The sequence below is a fragment of the Rosa rugosa genome, chromosome 1 (genome assembly GCF_958449725.1).
Source record: "Rosa rugosa chromosome 1, drRosRugo1.1, whole genome shotgun sequence".
NCBI lineage: Eukaryota > Viridiplantae > Streptophyta > Magnoliopsida > Rosales > Rosaceae > Rosa > Rosa rugosa.
This window is the reverse complement of record NC_084820.1, coordinates 62,266,915-62,284,854: the sequence shown is the minus strand read 5'-3', so window position 1 is coordinate 62,284,854 and position 17,940 is coordinate 62,266,915. Positions and strand designations below refer to the sequence as shown.

The 17,940-nt window shown below is 38.7% G+C and overlaps 1 protein-coding gene across 1 annotated transcript; it reads left to right on the top strand.

Annotated features, from left to right (window-relative positions):
* Nucleotides 1-14,241: 14,241 nt before the first annotated feature.
* Nucleotides 14,242-14,899, top strand: LOC133744032 (protein OPI10 homolog). The gene is made up of 2 exons (XM_062172160.1): nucleotides 14,242-14,321; nucleotides 14,413-14,899. The coding sequence occupies exons 1-2, from the start codon at nucleotides 14,306-14,308 to the stop codon at nucleotides 14,871-14,873; spliced, it is 477 nt and encodes a 158-aa protein (XP_062028144.1). The 5' UTR covers nucleotides 14,242-14,305; the 3' UTR covers nucleotides 14,874-14,899.
* The last annotated feature ends 3,041 nt before the right edge of the window (nucleotides 14,900-17,940 follow it).

Here is a 17,940-nt window from a genome sequence, read left to right as displayed (position 1 = left end):
GCTGTGATCTCAGCAAGCGATTGAGGCCATCAACAACCAGAAAGAAGCCCTAGTACAGGTCCTGATCGGCCACTGGAACATCATTAAGCACAGGGACGTCACCTATCTTGATCGAATTGATAATAAACCTTCTTCAAAAGTCGACAGCAGCTTCTGGACCACGTGCTACCTGGAAATCACTGAGTAATCGGAGTTGTTCCTTGAGTAGTCTTTGACGGCAATGAAAACCATCAGCGCCGTATTTTGGTTGAACCCAAACATTTGGGCATCAAGAAACGCGTCCATGATCTAACAACCTTCAGACCTAAGCAGATCTGCAACTGACCCGAAAGACCGGTGTGGCTGACCGGAAACTCTAGCAATCGGAGCCGGCGCCGAAGCTTCATCAGCCTCCAAGAAAGACAAGTTAAAGAACCGATCGATGGTGTATATCATCATCGACCCATTGTCCAAAGAGAAATTCGGGTCGACCCGAACATCATTGATTGACAAATAGCTTGTTGAAGCAGGAGATGAAATCAAAATCAGTGTGTAATCTAGGAAAATAGTTCGGATTTGTGAAGAAGACATGTCTAAACTGAGAGAGAGGAGAGTGGAGAAGAAGAGAAAGACCTTGGAGAGGTCCGGCGAGGCCGTGGTCTGGTGTTGGTTGCGGTGGTGTTGGCGAGGAGAGAAGGAGAGTGAGAGGAGAGAGAGAAGAAGAAGAAAGAAACAAAGAAATAAAGAAAGAAAGAAATAAAGAAAGAAAGAAAAAAAAAAAACTTTTGAGGGTAAATCGGTCTTTTTGTCATAATTAAGTGACTCACGTGCGTGACACGTGCAAAATTTAACGGTTCCATGACGGAATTTGGTCGTAGGTACGATATTGATACGAAAAAATGAGTCCAGGTATCATATTGATAACTTTGTAAGTTCAGGTATCATTTTGACAGTCCTCACAGTGTCCGGACACTGTTGGTGCATTTTTCCCTTTTTTTTTTGGGGTCTTTTCTTCTCTCTCTCTCTCTTCTCCAAAACCATGACAAAACTCAAAAATGCAAACAAAATTGGACTCCTTCCTTCGATGAAAAGCCTAAAACTAATGAACTCTCTCAAACTCATCTCTCAGAGACTGAAACCCAGAAACCCGATTTTGCGACAAACACCCCAAATTGCTGTAAGTGTAAAGCCACCATCGATGTACTTGATTCGACGTCGTTCTAAGATGCCTCTGTCACCTGCTCCTACTGAGACATAGGATTCCTCGAAGAGATAGAGACGACGCCGCTGCCGCCGACTCATCACCACCATCGGTTTCCAGCTTCTTAGAGACGAGCAGTGATCTCTGTCCACCCCGATCTGTAGGATCGGAGTCTCTGAGTCGAAGAGGAAGACGACTACGTTTGGGATCCTCCTAACTGCCAGAACGGGCAGAGAGAGGAGGTTGTCGTCGGAGCGCTCTGCTGCCGTCTTGGTGGTGGCTGTTAGGAACAGGAAAATGGCAACAATCGTATTGATTGGCTTCTGTTCAGTTTCGGAAATTTTTAGCGTCAAACCCGAACCGATTTCATAAAATGATCTCGGTGATTGTTCCTTGAAATTTTAACGGGATCCGAACCGATCCCAGTAATACTTTCTGGTATGTTGTTTGGAGAAGAAAGAGAGAAAAGTGAGAATTTTGGTCGTGGTCTGGAAGAGAGAGGGGGAGAAAGAGAGAGAGAGAGAAGAAAAGACCCAAAAAAAAAAAAAAAATTAACTTTGAGGGTGTTTTAGGAAGTGCAAAAAGAGGTGACATGAAATATTTAATATTATTAAAAAAAATGAAAGGGTGTGTGATTTGCAATTTTGGGTGTGCAAATTTCACCCCCCTTTTTCAATTGGTTTGAATTCTTTCGGGTATGTACTTGTTCTCGATCACTTTATGACATCTATATATATGAGTGTTATGATAAAGTAATTGTGGCGATTTCTCAAGTCATACACGTGAACAAGTTATATTGGGTGACGGTGAACACGTGTGGCCATCGCTGAAACCAAACGTGGGTAACCAAAGTAATCTGGGGTTACATCCAAAACCAATTGACAATGGATGGAGTGACCCAAACCCTTATAAACTCATAAGCAAAGTTATATTTTTCTAATGTAAGAGTTATATTTATACACATTCTCAGCATGTTATTGAGTCTTCTCCCCTGTTTAAAGTTCGGACAATTATTATATGATTTTGACCGTGGGAATTATGTGTTATTCTCTTTTTTATTAAAAGTCTAGGAGTAAATAAACTGTATGAAATAAGCCTTATTCATTCAAGGATGAAGAATTTGTCAATCGACAAAAAAAAAAAAAACCTAGGCATTAACGAGTTGCCTCAAACAAATTAATTAAGGCAAAGCAATAATTGATACAGTGACATTTATATCTTCCCATTTGCAGGAGTAGTTCTTATTAATACATTCAAACTAATTAACCTGAACAGAATTTTCCTTGCAGAAGACTTTGATATGGGAGCAGTTAATGTGTTCTTATCATCTTATCAATAATTGTGATCGATGACAAAATGAATGGGTCATTGTCCTAAACGTGGCGGACGTATAACGTTTAAAGAAGATGATCACCGCCAGCTTAATGTGCTAGCTAGCTAAAGCAAGGGCACGTACAAAATTAAAGAAGATGATCATATCTTCATGGGTGGATGCTCTTTCTTCATATTTGAAAGTTGAAACCCTAGAGCTCAATAGTCAATACTGAAGCACATGAAGTCGATGATATATAATTTAAGTTGGAACAAGACACGTAAAATAGACCTAAAATGGAACAAGAAACAGACAACAAATTCGAGCTTGTCCCATTTTCTCCAGCATGCATGTTCATCTTCCACGTAGCTAGCTAGCTTCATCGATCTTGAAATGTGCCCAATTTAATGCAGACATACTCAAAAGCTAGGGTTCCTATATATATATATATATATAATTGGGATCTTTTAGAGGTTGCGTATGGAATCTTTGCTCAGTGAGTCATGCATTTGAAAACTATAGCTCAAATCGGAATCTAATACATGCAGTTTGTAGTTTTGTACTGTTCATGTGGTTGCTTGTAATGAATCTGAATTATTAGGTGGAAATATATATATATGGGGTTGAGACTTGACTGTGGGGATCATCGATGTGGGTACGTTATCTTTGTGTCAATTTGTCAAAGGTAGGAAAGTCGAGTATTGTATTGCTTCACCGACAAGTCTTGACCAATTAGTTGTTTGTGGATAAGCAGGATAGTCTACACTTACCAGGTCAATAAATCAACAAGACTGATCACCTAAGTGGTTTTAATTTGTAGTAATAGCTCACTTGGGCCATGAGTAGATCGATCTGAGAATCCTTTTGAAATATAACACCGAGGGAGCGCCCCCCACGTCCTTAACCACCAAGTGAACTTTAATTCAAAAGTCCTCAGTACTATTAAGTATTAACAACGATTCATGAACTCGCTTATCTTACATACATAAAGCCACAACCACAATTCATAAAATATATAGTTAATGCAATATGATGAACAAAAAAAATATCATCATCTCAAATTCTCAATGGTTATCAGTCGATTCTATCTACTCAATTCACTGTGAAATGGGGTGATCTTATAGCTCTTGTTAATTATGCGAATATGTGTTTTTAGTCTTTTCGATCTCTCTTTAAAATATAAAATAAAAAAGATATAGAAAATAAAAAGATGAGAAAGCTAGGGAAAATAAATTCATTCACCAACCAAGAGGACTACACGTGATTGAAGAGTAGGAAATTGCCGTGAGATTTGTATTGAGGAAGAAAAAGCCGAAGGTTGAATTAATAATTAAGAAGAACAGAAAGAGAGAGTTAGCTAGACAAATGTAACGGATCACATCTTTACTAATTGAGGATTGTTGAATTAGATGCCCTTCCATTTCACTTTTACTGTCGCAATATCTCTCTTTGTTCAAGTGGTCTCATTCTTCTCATAAAAAATGAAACGAAAATTCTTGTATACACGGCGGTGTAAGTCCACATATAACAAATATATGCAATTTAAGCCTTCTATATGTGGGGTTATTTATTTATCACTCAAACTCAAAACCGTCTAATCTCAACGGTGCGTGTATCTTCACGCACTGAAGATTCTCCCAAAATGAAATTGCCTTCAAATCTTAAATATCTAAGCCGATCGAGCATACAACCTTATTCAGGGAATTTGAATTACAGAATATAGGGGAATTGAAAGGGAATAATAGCCGATGGAACTCAAAAATGGCACCACACCCTGCAGTCCAACCTCTTCACCTCTCTCTACGACTCTACCTTTGCGCTGAGCATGTTGGTCAAAAGTCAAAACTCAAAACGCGTCCTATATAAATGATAGTTAAATTGTTAGGTCCCCCACATCACTGTAGGTGACATTAGCATGACGAAGTAGGCTCATGATGAAATCCCTCAGTAATCTTCACGGGTTTGAAACTTTGAATCAGAACGTAATATATTTAGCGTTTACAGTCGGGTGCACTCGAGTATAAGAATTTAAGACTTTGCAGGGTCTCTGAGACAAAAGATATCCATCACCATGCCATAACGAGACGCATAAAAAGGACAGATGAAGGGGTCAAAACACCATTAAATGGTGAAGCCCTTGTGAGATTGACTTCACAATACGTTCCAGGCTAGGTAAGCTAGGTCCCAATAATTCTGAGACTACTGCATGCATGGCGAGGTATAATAATTACATAAGACATGAGAATTAGAGTTTTGGTTTTGTGTGATTCTGGAAAAATTTGCAGAGAGAGACAAAAGAGGAGGGGTTACTTTGAAGAGAGACCTACATATATAGGGCTCTGTGATCATGTTCTTTCTCTATCTCTCTGACGAGAAATTGAATGATTCTCTTACGATGTATGGAAGGCCGAGATTTAGCAGAGCTGGGAAAAGGCTAGGGAATTCAAATGGTCAAACTCAATTTCATGGTGGATTAAAATTTACGAAAATTTTAGTATAGACCAAAGTTTACATGCATCATGAGTTAATTTTTGTTACTATTTATAGTTAATTCCCAATACTGTTTATAAATAGTATCAAAAATAAACTCATGGTGCATGTGGACCTCGGTCCATAAGACTCTTCGTTAAATTTACTCATATAGATTAACAGTGATGATCAACGGAAGTCAGAAAGAGGAAGAAGACAACAAAGAGAAGAGAACAAACAGAGGAAATTTTTGAATCCCAAGAAACAAACAATCATTATGCCTAGTGTCTCTCGACTCAGTCCTATATTTGAAAAGACCCATCACCTTATTTTTCCATTAAAGACCCCATTATACTCACCAGCCTTTATTTCCTTCTGTGACCATTCCTCATTATAAATAGATACCTTCATCATCCACCCTGTTTCACCAGCACTACTAGTAGTCAACTTCCATATATATTAATATCTCTTTCTCCCTCTCCTCGATTCTCCTTCTTCCTCATCTTCTCTGCAGGTTCTTTTGCTTTGGCTCTTGACCATGGCTCTCTTGGTGCGACTTTTGTTCATGGAGAAAGAGAAGCATATAGTTATGCTATTGTACGGTTGGAATTAGAAGTTATGGCGATATCTCTCCTGAGCTTATTCTTGTTATATGCATTCTTTTCTTTTTTAAACTCCACGACGAATGTTCGAGTTTTCTTGACCTTGCAAGCCTGAAAATGATGCGCTTCAAGTCTAGATCGCACTCGTGCTCCTTCAGAAACCGAAATATGTAACCATTCGTTTCGGGTTCGTGGTGGTTCTTCTCCCCCTTCTATTCCTCTTGAGCTTTAAACAAAATAATTAGAAAGGTTGCTTGTTTGTTTGGTCCTTTGTGGTTGATTTATGATTAGTTTTGCCGTTTTGGTATCTACTGTCTACATGTACTTTGAGAATCGAAGTATGAAATCTTCTCCTTGAATTTTAAGATTAATAAATAAGTTTCTACGCTTTCAAATTTCACTCTCTCTTTTCGGCTAAGTTTATTTTTGCATGTACTTTGTTGTGGACAATCATGGATGAGGCCATTAATATCATCTTTCAAAAGATGAAGAAAAATAGTGTGAAAAAGGTTAGCAAAATGGTACATATTAGTTAAATTTTTTGGTTCGAAGCCCCCCTAGTGGAAGTGTGGAAACCTGGTTTTCTTTGTTTAACAGGGATTCGGTTCCTCTAAAATGAGGAGAGTGTTAAGTTATGTCACAAAATTTTGACTCTCCACATAATCTAAAAGTCTTAACATCACTTTTATCACAAATCTTTAAAATTTTTGTGCGAACACCTCTAACTTCCCATTAAGTAAAAAAAAAAATACAAAAACAAAAAACAAACGGGTTTAACTCTTAACATCAATTTTCTCCAGCTAGTGCGTCCAAAGCACAGCTGCATTCATAACATCCTTTGGTAGAATGATAGTCATGAATATCATAATGTGGTTATATGACCCCAACTAGGAAAATTCTAGTGTTTTTTTTTTTTTGAAATAATTGAAATTTCATTGATAATAGCGCATGCCAAGAAGGCCATTACATACTCACCCGCTGACACATAACAATGGCCAGAACAAGGATTCGTGGAGGAGCCACAGTAGTACATAGGATAGACCAACTATATTTGAACTTATCGCTCATTTAAAAGCGAGCCTATAAGCTATGGAAAAAACATAGCGAATAGACAAGCCAAAACTAGACTCGTTAGGTTCCCAATACAAGAAACTTATTGTAATTAGACAAAAGCTAAAAACATAGGTTTGGGCCAAGAGCCTAAACCCTAGCCTAAAATAGCAATGGACTAGGGCAGAACCCCAGCCCAAACAGTTCTGGCCCAATAGGGGAGTCCACCAAGAAAATTTCACCAGGTCCATCATCTGGTTCGGGCCAGTCCACCTTATCCGTCCACCACCCAGTCTTACATCACCCGTCCGGCTGAATGTCTTCCGACCCATGTCGCATGACCCGCTTCGCCTCGCTATGCCCTCTTGTCCTGGTGATCCAAGCCGTCTCGAGCCAATGCCTCAGCGACTTACATCAACATAAAAGACCCATCTCTGTCCAGGCCCTGCAACCGCACACCGCCATCGATCGGAATCCATGGCACCCTCGATCCAAGAACCTAGCAGCGTGAATCTACAACCGGACTCGTAAAGCACGATCATCCTTCGCACCTTCCCAGCCGAACTGTCTAACGAACCCGAGCAAAATCCCGCCGACAATCCCATGGGCAGTAGATCTCCCGTCCGGCAGCAAACCTATGACTGCAGTGTGGCCGGAGGCCAGCCCCGACGTCCGGGAGCCGCCGGACGAGAACGAAATTGCAACTAGAGGTGTTAGGGTTTCCCGAGGTGAGAGAGAGTAGAGTTAAGAAGATTAGAGAATATTTATCAAATAGGAAAATTCTAGTGTATATTAATGTATGACATACACTAACTTTTTTGAATATTTTAGGCCGTCAGATATAATTCAAATGTAAAATAAATCTAATGGTCTAGAATATTCGATTGTGATAACTTGCTTACCCCTTAACCTTATAATTTTTTTCTTTTCAAAATTCTCAATTAAATATCCACGATAAAACTTGAGACTTTTTTTTTTTAGGGCAACGGAAGACTAATCCATTGATCGAAATTATAACAACCTCACTCGGTCAAGCATGAAGGGTACAAACACCCCTTATATTACAATGCAAGCTCATTTAGAGTACTAAAAACCAAAAGGAAATCCAAAAAAACTACAGTTCAAAGGAGAAAACTACTAGCCAAAGCAAAAAAATAAACTACGAAAGACCCTACGCCGCCTAGCGTGAGACACTTCCTTGATCACTTTGATGCCTAAGACCCTTTTGGTGTACGTCGCCATCATCAAACAAGACACATCACACCCTAGATGACAGAGGGAATCATCTCCTACCCAGACTGGCAGTGGTGGAACCAGGATCCGAGACTTGTCTAGGCTAATTAAAAGTACACTAAATTTTTTTTTTCAAGTGGAATCATGTTTGATTGTTCGGTCCAAATTAAGAATCTTTCAATAGGTTTTTACCCCCGATTGTTCTATTCTTGCTTCACTTGCAGACAATTAGTACATAATTGTATTGGCCTTCAAAATCTGGGAAAATTTATGTTTCCCCTCCTAATTCATCTTGATTCTAGTTCCTACTTACCAATTCCAAAGATTGTACATATATACTCCTTTCAAGAAAAGTCACTAACCTTGCTATGAGCTTTAAACCAGGACTCAAGGTCGAATTGAGGATTATCAAGATACAGTGCATTACTGAACTCAAAGTTGTATGGTAAACTTGGAATAAGACCCCAACTGACCATCTTGATACCAAATTTCTCAAAACGAACACACTTGCATCATTCAAACATTTACCTTATTCTCAGATTTCCAAAGAAAGATTGACCATTTTATTGATTACTAGAGTAGAGAAAAGAACGCATGCCATTGAATAAGAAAAAGGACGGACGAATCACGATGTAGAATTGAAGAAAAGATAACCGTACCTTAAACCAAAGACAAGAATTGATCAGCAAAGAAAAGAAATCAACAACAAACCCATTTAACCCATTAAACCAATCAAGAGAGAATTGATCAGAAACACTATTTCAATCAACAAACCCATTAAACCAATCAAGAGAGAATTGATCAGGAACACTAATTCCATCAACAAACTTAACCAATCAAGAGACTTAGCTAAAAAGAAAAGAAAGACCTTCCGTTTTGGAGCAACTCAGAAAACAAAGCAAGCTTGGATGGGGAAAGCCGGAGAAGATGACTGCAAGTCTGCAATGAAAATCAGTACAGGAAGAATAAGTCGACTCAATATCACGAAGAGAAGAACTGGCTGCATCTCATCGACATGATGGCTGCTGCGCCGTTGTGCGTCCAAGAGGCGACTAGGCGAGGCTGAGAGTTCGAGGAGTTGAGGGAGGTTGCAGATAATTTGTTTTTTTTTTTTCTTTGGGTTGGTATGGGCTGAAGGTAGATATATATATATATATATATATATATATATATATATATATATATATATACTTTGGGGTTTTTGGCCCAAAATATTGTCTAGGCTTGAGCCCATATAGCCTTCTACTTGGTTCCGCCCCTGCAGACTGGGAGACGGGCTCCAAAGACACCGGCCCAACCTCCAACCCAAGCTCACCAGCAGACCCTCCGTCAGGGGACCCTGATGCCATGGACACAAAGCCGTCACAGGTGGACGCCGCCGGTGCATCTTTTACCTTGTTTCTCCGACCACGGGGCCTGCCCTTCTTCTTGTAAACCTTAGGAGCCTGAGTCACCTTCACATCAACCAAACCTTCAGCATAAAACTCCAGGCCAAGGTGTTCCGGTTGCAGGTTGACAGGAACCAGAGCCAAACCGTGCTTGGCACGTTTACCATCCTCAGGATCATCCTCTTCTCTGGGACGACGCACCCCCACCACTAGAGCTTGAGTAGATATTCCCTCAGTCCCGGAAGACGCCAGAACCTCCGGGAGCGTTCGGATCTGCACTGATTTCTTCTTCAGCAAGTTGGGAACCCTGAAAGCAGAAAGCAGTGAAGAGGAAATAGAAGGTTGAACGTTAGCCCTAAAGACAAAAGATGGAACAATTGGTCCTGCTGGCCGCTGCGATCCCGCCTCCACCACAAAGTCAACCTCCAAATCATCCTCCCTAGGGCAACGCTGGCCGCCATGATTCAACATTGTACAAGAGTGACAACGCCCTAAGAGTCTTTCATACCTAAATCTTAGGGTTAGAACGTCAACAGGAGAAACCCTAACCCTACAGTCAAGGGGCACCGAATCATTGATGGAAAGAACCAGCCAGACCCGAGCGTCCCCCCTGCGCAACGCCTTACGATCCACCTCCAAGACCTCTCCAATTGTCCCACCAATCAACTGGACGGTAGGTTTCGTCAATATGCTTGAAGATATGCCCTGCAGCGTGATCCAGATCCAGACAAAGTCCAACTTCACAGAAGAGATCTCCGAGAAGCCATCATAATCATTCAAGAGAAGCATGGCTCGCTGAAAACCCCACGGACCACTCTTCTTCACACGAGCGACATCCCTTTCATGAGTGAACGTAAACAGAAAATGTTTACCCCGTGGTTGGACCTCCACGGTCCCCGACAACCTCCACATCGACCTCACAGCACTCCGGAACGAATCCATCACCACCGACCTGCAAATGTTCAGGCTCCCTACCAAAAAATAAAAGTTACGGGCTAGAAACTCCTTCCTCGGAACTCTAAGATTCCCCAAGTCCACTGGTTCTTCTCCTTTCTTGAGCGACAATTTGGTCGCAAGTCTGGCAGTCATGGATACGATAGCTACAACCATGAAAGTAGGACGCCGCACAACTCGAAAAACTCAAAACCCTAACCCTAGCAGAGTGAGAGAGGGGGGAGTAAAAGTCGCGGTAATTTATTTATTATTAAACTTGAGACTCTCTTAGAAAACCCTAATTAATTGAAAAGAAGAAGATGAAGAAAAGGAGGATGTGCGGTTGAGGAAGGCTAGGTCTGAAATCGACTAGTTCTGTTATGGTACCGATTTTTGTTTTTGCCGAGATAAAACCTTAAAGTGAAGAGGAGAAGACGAGAAGAAGGAGGAAGAGTGTTGAGGAAGGATATGTCACAACACACTCTTAAGTTTTTCTTCATATTCAAAGGGGAATGACTGATGTAGAAGAGAGGTAACAGAAAGAAATCGGTTCCAAGTACAAGAGAAAATATGACGGACAAAGGAAAGCTCTTCGAAATTGAGTTGGACCGAGAGCAAGGATGTGGTACGTGCATTGAAATTGCGATAGTGTCCCAATTGTTTACTCGAGTCTTCGCTGATGTTGCCTGATCCCAAATTGGCTTTGTTCAGGAGCATACTATGTTTTTTTTTTCAGTTAAAAAGCTCATATTCAGTCGTGTCTATTTCAATGGGGTAGTGGTTGGCGAGCTTCTGTCTAGATGCCCTTTGATTGAGAATACGTTCATGTGGAAACATATAACATCTTGAACTTTGTGATTTTCCAAATCTCAAGAAGGTGGAACTTTAGAATGATTCACATGATGATAAATGTACTTGAACTTTGAATGGGTAGCAATATTACATTGTTTTCTCGGAAAGCTTCCGGTTGTGTCGTTGTGTTGTTCATCACTAGAAAAAGTACCATCAGGATAGATTAACATTGTTTGTAACTTAGTGCATTTGATCTTTACCGATCCCCTTAGGAAACAAGTTCCGATGGTATTTGTCTATGGCAATTATCTTACAGGTAGTGGATTGTGACATTTGCATCCCTAATTATGTGGTTCAGATTTAGGTTTTCTTTTTATTTATTGGGGTATTGTTAATGTAGTGACAAGCTGTTCAAAGAGACAAGTTTGTGCAGAAGAAAATTGAAAGAGAGGTTTAAAGGAAATCAAGAAGAGAGATAGAAAAGAAAACAAAAATGGGAAAGGTTGTGGCATAGGACAATTGAATATCTTCAAGCAGCATATGAACAGATGACAAAATGACACCAAACTTGAGAGTATCTCCAACGGATTGGTTAGATCCACGTGGAGACCTCCAACAGATATAAATGACAATCTCAACCTCTCCAACCCATGCTTCAAATCCTACATGGATTTGACATATCAAATAAATCTGACAAATTTGACAGGTCTCTCAAATTTGTCTTTTTTTTTTTTTATTCTCTCCTCTCTCGTTCCTTCTTCTTCTTCTTCGTACTCAGATCAAAGCAAAATCAAGAAAAAATCAAACCCATTCACCAATCTGTTTCACTTTTGTTTATTTTCTAAAGCTTTTGCATGATCTGCGAAATCAAAAGGGTTAAAGGAAGAAGATGATGATGCAAGGCGACACGCCACCACGCACAGTTTTGGAAGGAGAGGAAGGAAGGGGACTTGGAAACAAAATTCGCAGAAAGACATCTACTGCCAAAATAATATTACCGGAACCACTGAATGCACTTCCATTTTCAGGGCCTGGTTTCTCTGTGTCTTTGGCCTAAAATTGGTCTTCTTCTTCTTCTTCTTCTTCTTCTTTTCTGCAGCAACCATCTGTGTGGGAAGAAGCCCCAGATGGAGCATGTTAGTGTTTAAGTCTAAAGGTGGACTTGGATTCCTGATAATCTAACCAATTTGTATTCGTGATCTGAGAGAGAAGGGAAGAAGATAAGAAAGAAACAGAAGAAGCAGAGATAGAAAGAGATGAGGATGCCCTATCTGTTTGAAATTTTATTTTTATAAAAAAATTAATTCTACAAGCCAAAACAAAATAAGCAAAAACAAAATAAATAAAATAGAATATATTAAAATAGCAAACAGTTTTGACATATTGGTTGGAGTAAGATTAGCAAAAAATGAAGGTTGTCATGTCACATGTCAAATTTGAATTTAACACAAGTCAAAAGAAAAATCCATTGGAGATGCTCTGACTTTCACCAATTGACACATCAAACTCCTCAGGACTTTCACCTCATGCTAGAAATGTATACCTAATCATTGATTTCTTGATGGAAGGGAACCCAAATGACGAAAATTAAAAATCAAACCTCTGCTCTCACTCTCAATACGCTGCTACTCAATAACACCCAAAAGCATAAAAGCACATGTCAAGTTCCTAACTTCATCCATATTCACTCACTTAATAATCTGCCAGTCCAACTATCTTTTTAAAAAGAGCCATCGACAAGCACGCTAGTTTTGCCCGTTTCTATCTACTAAACGCATAAAAGTTCAAAATGGCTACTGAAGATTCACATCCATTGTGAGAATCAAAAGCATACATTTCATAAATTGAAGCATGAAACTGATGAGCAATTTCAAACATTACCAAGTTTAACATCCAAATAATCTGAAAAGCAACAACATTAGGAAGAATTCAAGCTTTAAAAAGAGCACAAATAAACAATCCTTTTCTTTTGTTCTTGTCAAGATTTTTTTTTAAATTATCCACACAATTGAAATGTGTGCTAAAAATTGGGGGTGAGTCCTCTACGGTGTAATGAGGTTCTCTGTTTTGTAACTATTTTGGTCGTGAGTTAATTACTTATTTAACTACATTCTCTCCTTTTTTTTTTTTTTTATTTAACTACATTCTCTCCTGATTTTATGATAATTGAGGTCAAAAGTAGTAACCAAGGTTCTATTTGTGATAATGCTTCAATATTTCAAGTCTAAGCCAAAAGACTGATGAGACAAAGAATTGTGGTAATCAAGTTGTTATTAGTGTTAACACTTCACTATTACAAGTTTGAGAATCATTTTACCAATGAAACCGAATTGTGGTAAAAGGTGGTAATCTAATTGTTATAAGTGTTAATACTTCACTATTACAAGTTTTTAGAATCAGTCCAAAAAAAAAAGTTTTTAGAACCACTTTACCAATAAAAGAACGAATGTGTTGTTATACTGGTAAAACTTCATATATATAAGTAAACTGGCAGTGAGTCATTTATGGTGTAATGAGGTTGTCTAATTTGTAACTGCTATCATTTAGGAGTTATTTACTTATTTGCTGACGTTCTCCCTTGATTTCACGACAATTGAGGTCCAAAGTAGTAACTAAGGTTGTATTTGTGGTAATTCTTCAATATATATTACAAGTTTGAGAACTATTTAACCGATGAGACAACAAATTGTTGTAAAAGTAGTAATCAAGATTTTATTTGTGGTTATTTTTGATATTACAAGTCTGAGAACTATTTTACAGATGTGACAATGAATTGCTGTAAAAGTGGTAAAATTTATGTATATATAGTAAATGAGGCGCGAGTCCCTAGTTGTGTAATAAAGTTCTCTATTTTGTAACTAATACTTTTCTTGTGTAAATCTCATCATCCATGAGGTAATTACTTGTTTGATAATGCGTTTTACTACAAATAACAACAATTGAGGTATAAAGTGTTAACCATGGTCATATTTATGATATGGATTAAATACTTGTTACTCCTCATACTTTTTCCTGAAAAACAGTTTGGTCCCTTGCCTTTTAAATTAAACTGAATAGTCCTTATTCTCTCAAATTCTCATATAACAAGTCCAAAATGATCCGAAATGACTATTATGCCCCTAATTTTCTATTATTATTATTATTTTTTATTTTTTTCTCTATTTTTTTAATTTTTCTCTCCTTTTTTTTTTTTTATCTTTTCTCTCTCCCTCTCTCCTGGCCGCACAGTCTCTCTCTCTCCCTCGACCTCTCTTCTTCTTCTCTTCCTCTGCAACCACCGGAGAACACCATCTCCGGCCACCATTTCATCACCATCCAAAATTAACACAATTAGGGATTCCTCGACATGAACACCTTCGTAGGTAATCAATCAATCAATCAATCTTCTCTGCTTTTCAATTTTGGTTTGCATCAATCACACTAAGCAAGCTCCTCTCTCGATTCCGATCATAGGTGAGGCGTACGATCAGGTTCGTGAAATGTGCATATTCCTCTTAAACGACTTCAAGCTGCCGGCGGACAAAGCCCTAGCCGTTTACATCCAGTCTCCCGGCTCCGCCTTCCTCTTCTGCGGCGCCGTCACCGTCGTTCGACCCTCGGCGGTGCTCTCCCTCCCCTGGCCGGAGCCCGGTGGCCAGCTCCAGCTCACCACCGACGCCGCCCCACTCTCCGCCAAGATCGGGGTCTTGGTCGAGGACCTGGCCACGCTGCCGTCTCTGGATGTCACCGCCGAGAAGCGAATTGAGCGTTTGGCGATGAAGGTTGGGGAGAATCTGTTCAATTTTATGCAGTCGTTTTGTGGTGTCGATGGCTCCAAGCTGGTGGTGCCCATGGATATATTGGATCGGTGGTTCAAGAAGTTCCAGGAGAGGGCTAAGCGAGACCCCGAGTACTTGAAGGGCTTCGTTTTGTAATTCTGTAAGTCTTGCTTGTTCACTTTTTTGTTCCATTGATTCAAAACCATTTTCATAATAAACAATGAAGATTTGGAAATGGTGATGAAATGGTGGCCGGAGATGGTGTTCTCCGGTGGTTGCAGAGGAAGAGAAGAAGAAGAAGAAGAAGAGAGGTCGAGGGAGAGAGAGAGAGACTGTGCGGCCAGGAGAGAGGGAGGGAGAGAGAAAATATAAAAAAAGGGGGAGAAAAATTTAAAAAATAGAGAAAAAAATAAAAATAATAATAAAAATAGAAAATTAGGGGCATAATAGTCATTTCGGATCATTTTGAACTTGTTATATGAGAATTTGAGAGAATAAGGACTATTCAGTTTAATTTAAAAGGCGAGGGACCAAACTGTTTTTCAGGGAAAAGTATGAGGAGTAACAAGTATTTAATCCTTATGATATTTACTTGAAATATGATTCTATTTACCTAAAAAAACAATCACTTTACCCATGTGACAGCAAATGTATTGTTGATCTTGTAAATATTCATATTGGACCTAAAATTTATCAAGTCCTTATTTTTGTAATCGGGTTCTTCTTTGTTTAATTAAATTCATTTCTTTTGCAAATTTTATCATCAATGAGATACTTTACAACAAACTGCCACATTTGACGTATTTAATGATAATTATAGTTGTAATCAAAGTAATTACTATATTTACAATCTTTATTACAAGTTTTTGAACAATTTACGTATAAACCAATTAATGAGTACTTTAGTATGGTAATTTTTTTTTATAAACTACACATGTCAGATTATAAGTGGATAACATGTTGACCTATACAACAAGTTTCACTAACTAATTTAATTTAATATATATATTTTTTTAAAGTTGATGTATGACAAACATCAACGTAACCTAAATTTACCCAATTAAACTAAATAAGAAAAGGACAATAAATAAGCCCAAGGAATTTGCAGACCTCCGGAGGCAGATAGTTGGGCCTTTTTGGTTTGCCAACATCTACTCATCAAGGCATGGCAGGTAATGGTATGCAGAGAAAGTGAGCTTAATGCCAGTGTTTGGTGAAATACTCAAGCACAGTAATGTCTGCAGTCTCCCCTTCACTTGCACCATCAACAGCTTTTAACGTCATAGGAAAGCTAGAGGAAAGCAAGAATAAATTAGAAACTTTCGAGGTGGTAAAACAAGGAAATCAATCAGGAGGCAAAGTATTTTTAGGAAATTAGGACTCACTAGTGCAGATTGTAAGGCTTCTCAGTTCTCACTGATGCCTATTATTTCAAATTCGGTTACGGTGTCTCGTCTTAATCCTCATGTTTTTCAGCATTCTCTTGGCCCGTATGTTACCAGTAAATGGATTTTTTTTTGAAAGGACCAGTAGATGGATTTTTAAGAGACTAAAGTTTGCTGAAATCTGAACCTTAATTAAGGAAAAGACTAAGCATTTTTGGTTTTACCTTTACCCACGCCAGTCAATGTTACGGGGTAAAGGGAATCAGATCATTGTTGGAGATACATCTACACAAGAAAGGGAAGCATAACTATTAATTAACAAAACAAGTGTCAAAAGTAGTGGTCAGTTTCTTTGCCAAAAAAAAAAGAAGAAGTAGTAGTCAGTTTTAAAGATTATAAATACAACAAAATCTCGTACCCATATTCAAGGACAACCTACACCCTGAGGCCTAAATTGGACGGAAACTGGAATGAAATCCCCGACCACCCATCAAACCTGCTCCGAAGGATGTTGTCGATCATCATGAAAGAATGATCCTGTGCATGATTATGGGCATAGTTAAAGAAAGTAAGAGCTCACGGTACATAATATGGGTACAGCTACAGACCATAATGCAGTCAATACATGTGTGCATGAATGAGAGAGAGAGAGAGAGAGAGAGAGAGGTACATGTTTCCTGCTTGCCGCCGCAGAATAATATGAAGCACTCTCAATAATCCCGAGTATTGTTGATATCGGCTCCTTTGAGGGCAAGAGCAATTGACTTCAGAGTTCAGAGGTAAGGGCATCTCCAACCCTTCAGTCAAAAGTCAAAGTCATTTGGAAAATTTGACACCACTAATGTCATTACTATTCATTCATATTTTGCATCTCCAACCCCCTTTAGTAAAAAGTCATAGTTAATTAGTCATTTCATAATTTTAATTATTTTAGATAATTATTTAACTACAATATGAATTTATATATCATACATAATAATCTTATATAATATATCGTCGTTTAAAATTTTTTTAGAAATTTTTATTTTATTTTTTCAAATTTTTCTCGTTTAAAATTACATTACTCTATTATTAGCCATTGAATTTAATTCAACGCATTTTTATGATTGTCAGATTAGAAATTAAGTAATTATATATTTATTTTTTAATCTTTGGTATCAATTAATCTTGGCCTTCCATTTTGAATCGAATTCATGAGGAGTGAATCAGAGCCGCTCATTTTGAATAGTGAAAGGTGGGGCCCAGCCTTCTTCCCCTAAGCCATTTTGGCTTTCTACCTTCATTCTTTAGTCATTTTGACTCAAGGTATGGCTCAAAATCAAGGTATGGCTCAAAAGCCATTTTGACACCCATTTGATTTGGGTTGGAGATGGTGAAAAAAAAGCCCCTTAGTCATTTTGGCTTTTGACTCCATTGTTGGAGATGCCCTAAGAGATTGTCTTGACCATTTTTCAGTGCCTTCATGTGACTCCCATTTTCACTAACACACAAAAAGAGAACAATGCCAGTTGTATGAATTCCTGTATAAGAGACAATAAAGAGGAAGCTTTAAAGCAAGACCAAGGAGGTAACAGTAAGACATCCTCTTTGCAAATGCCTCCTCCAACACAACCGTGAATCCGTGATCTGAAGCATTCTCCCCATCATTTGCCAACTTTTTAGCCACAAGTTCAGAAAAATATGTTTGATAGAGCCCATGAACCAGTTTGCTCTGAATTACCTTGTATTTCAACACCTCTCTTGTCGGCTATAGTAACATGAACCTGCAAATAGCATGACATTACGAAATTGGTACTAGACACAATAAATTCCATGGCAAAAGAGTCACATGAGGTAGA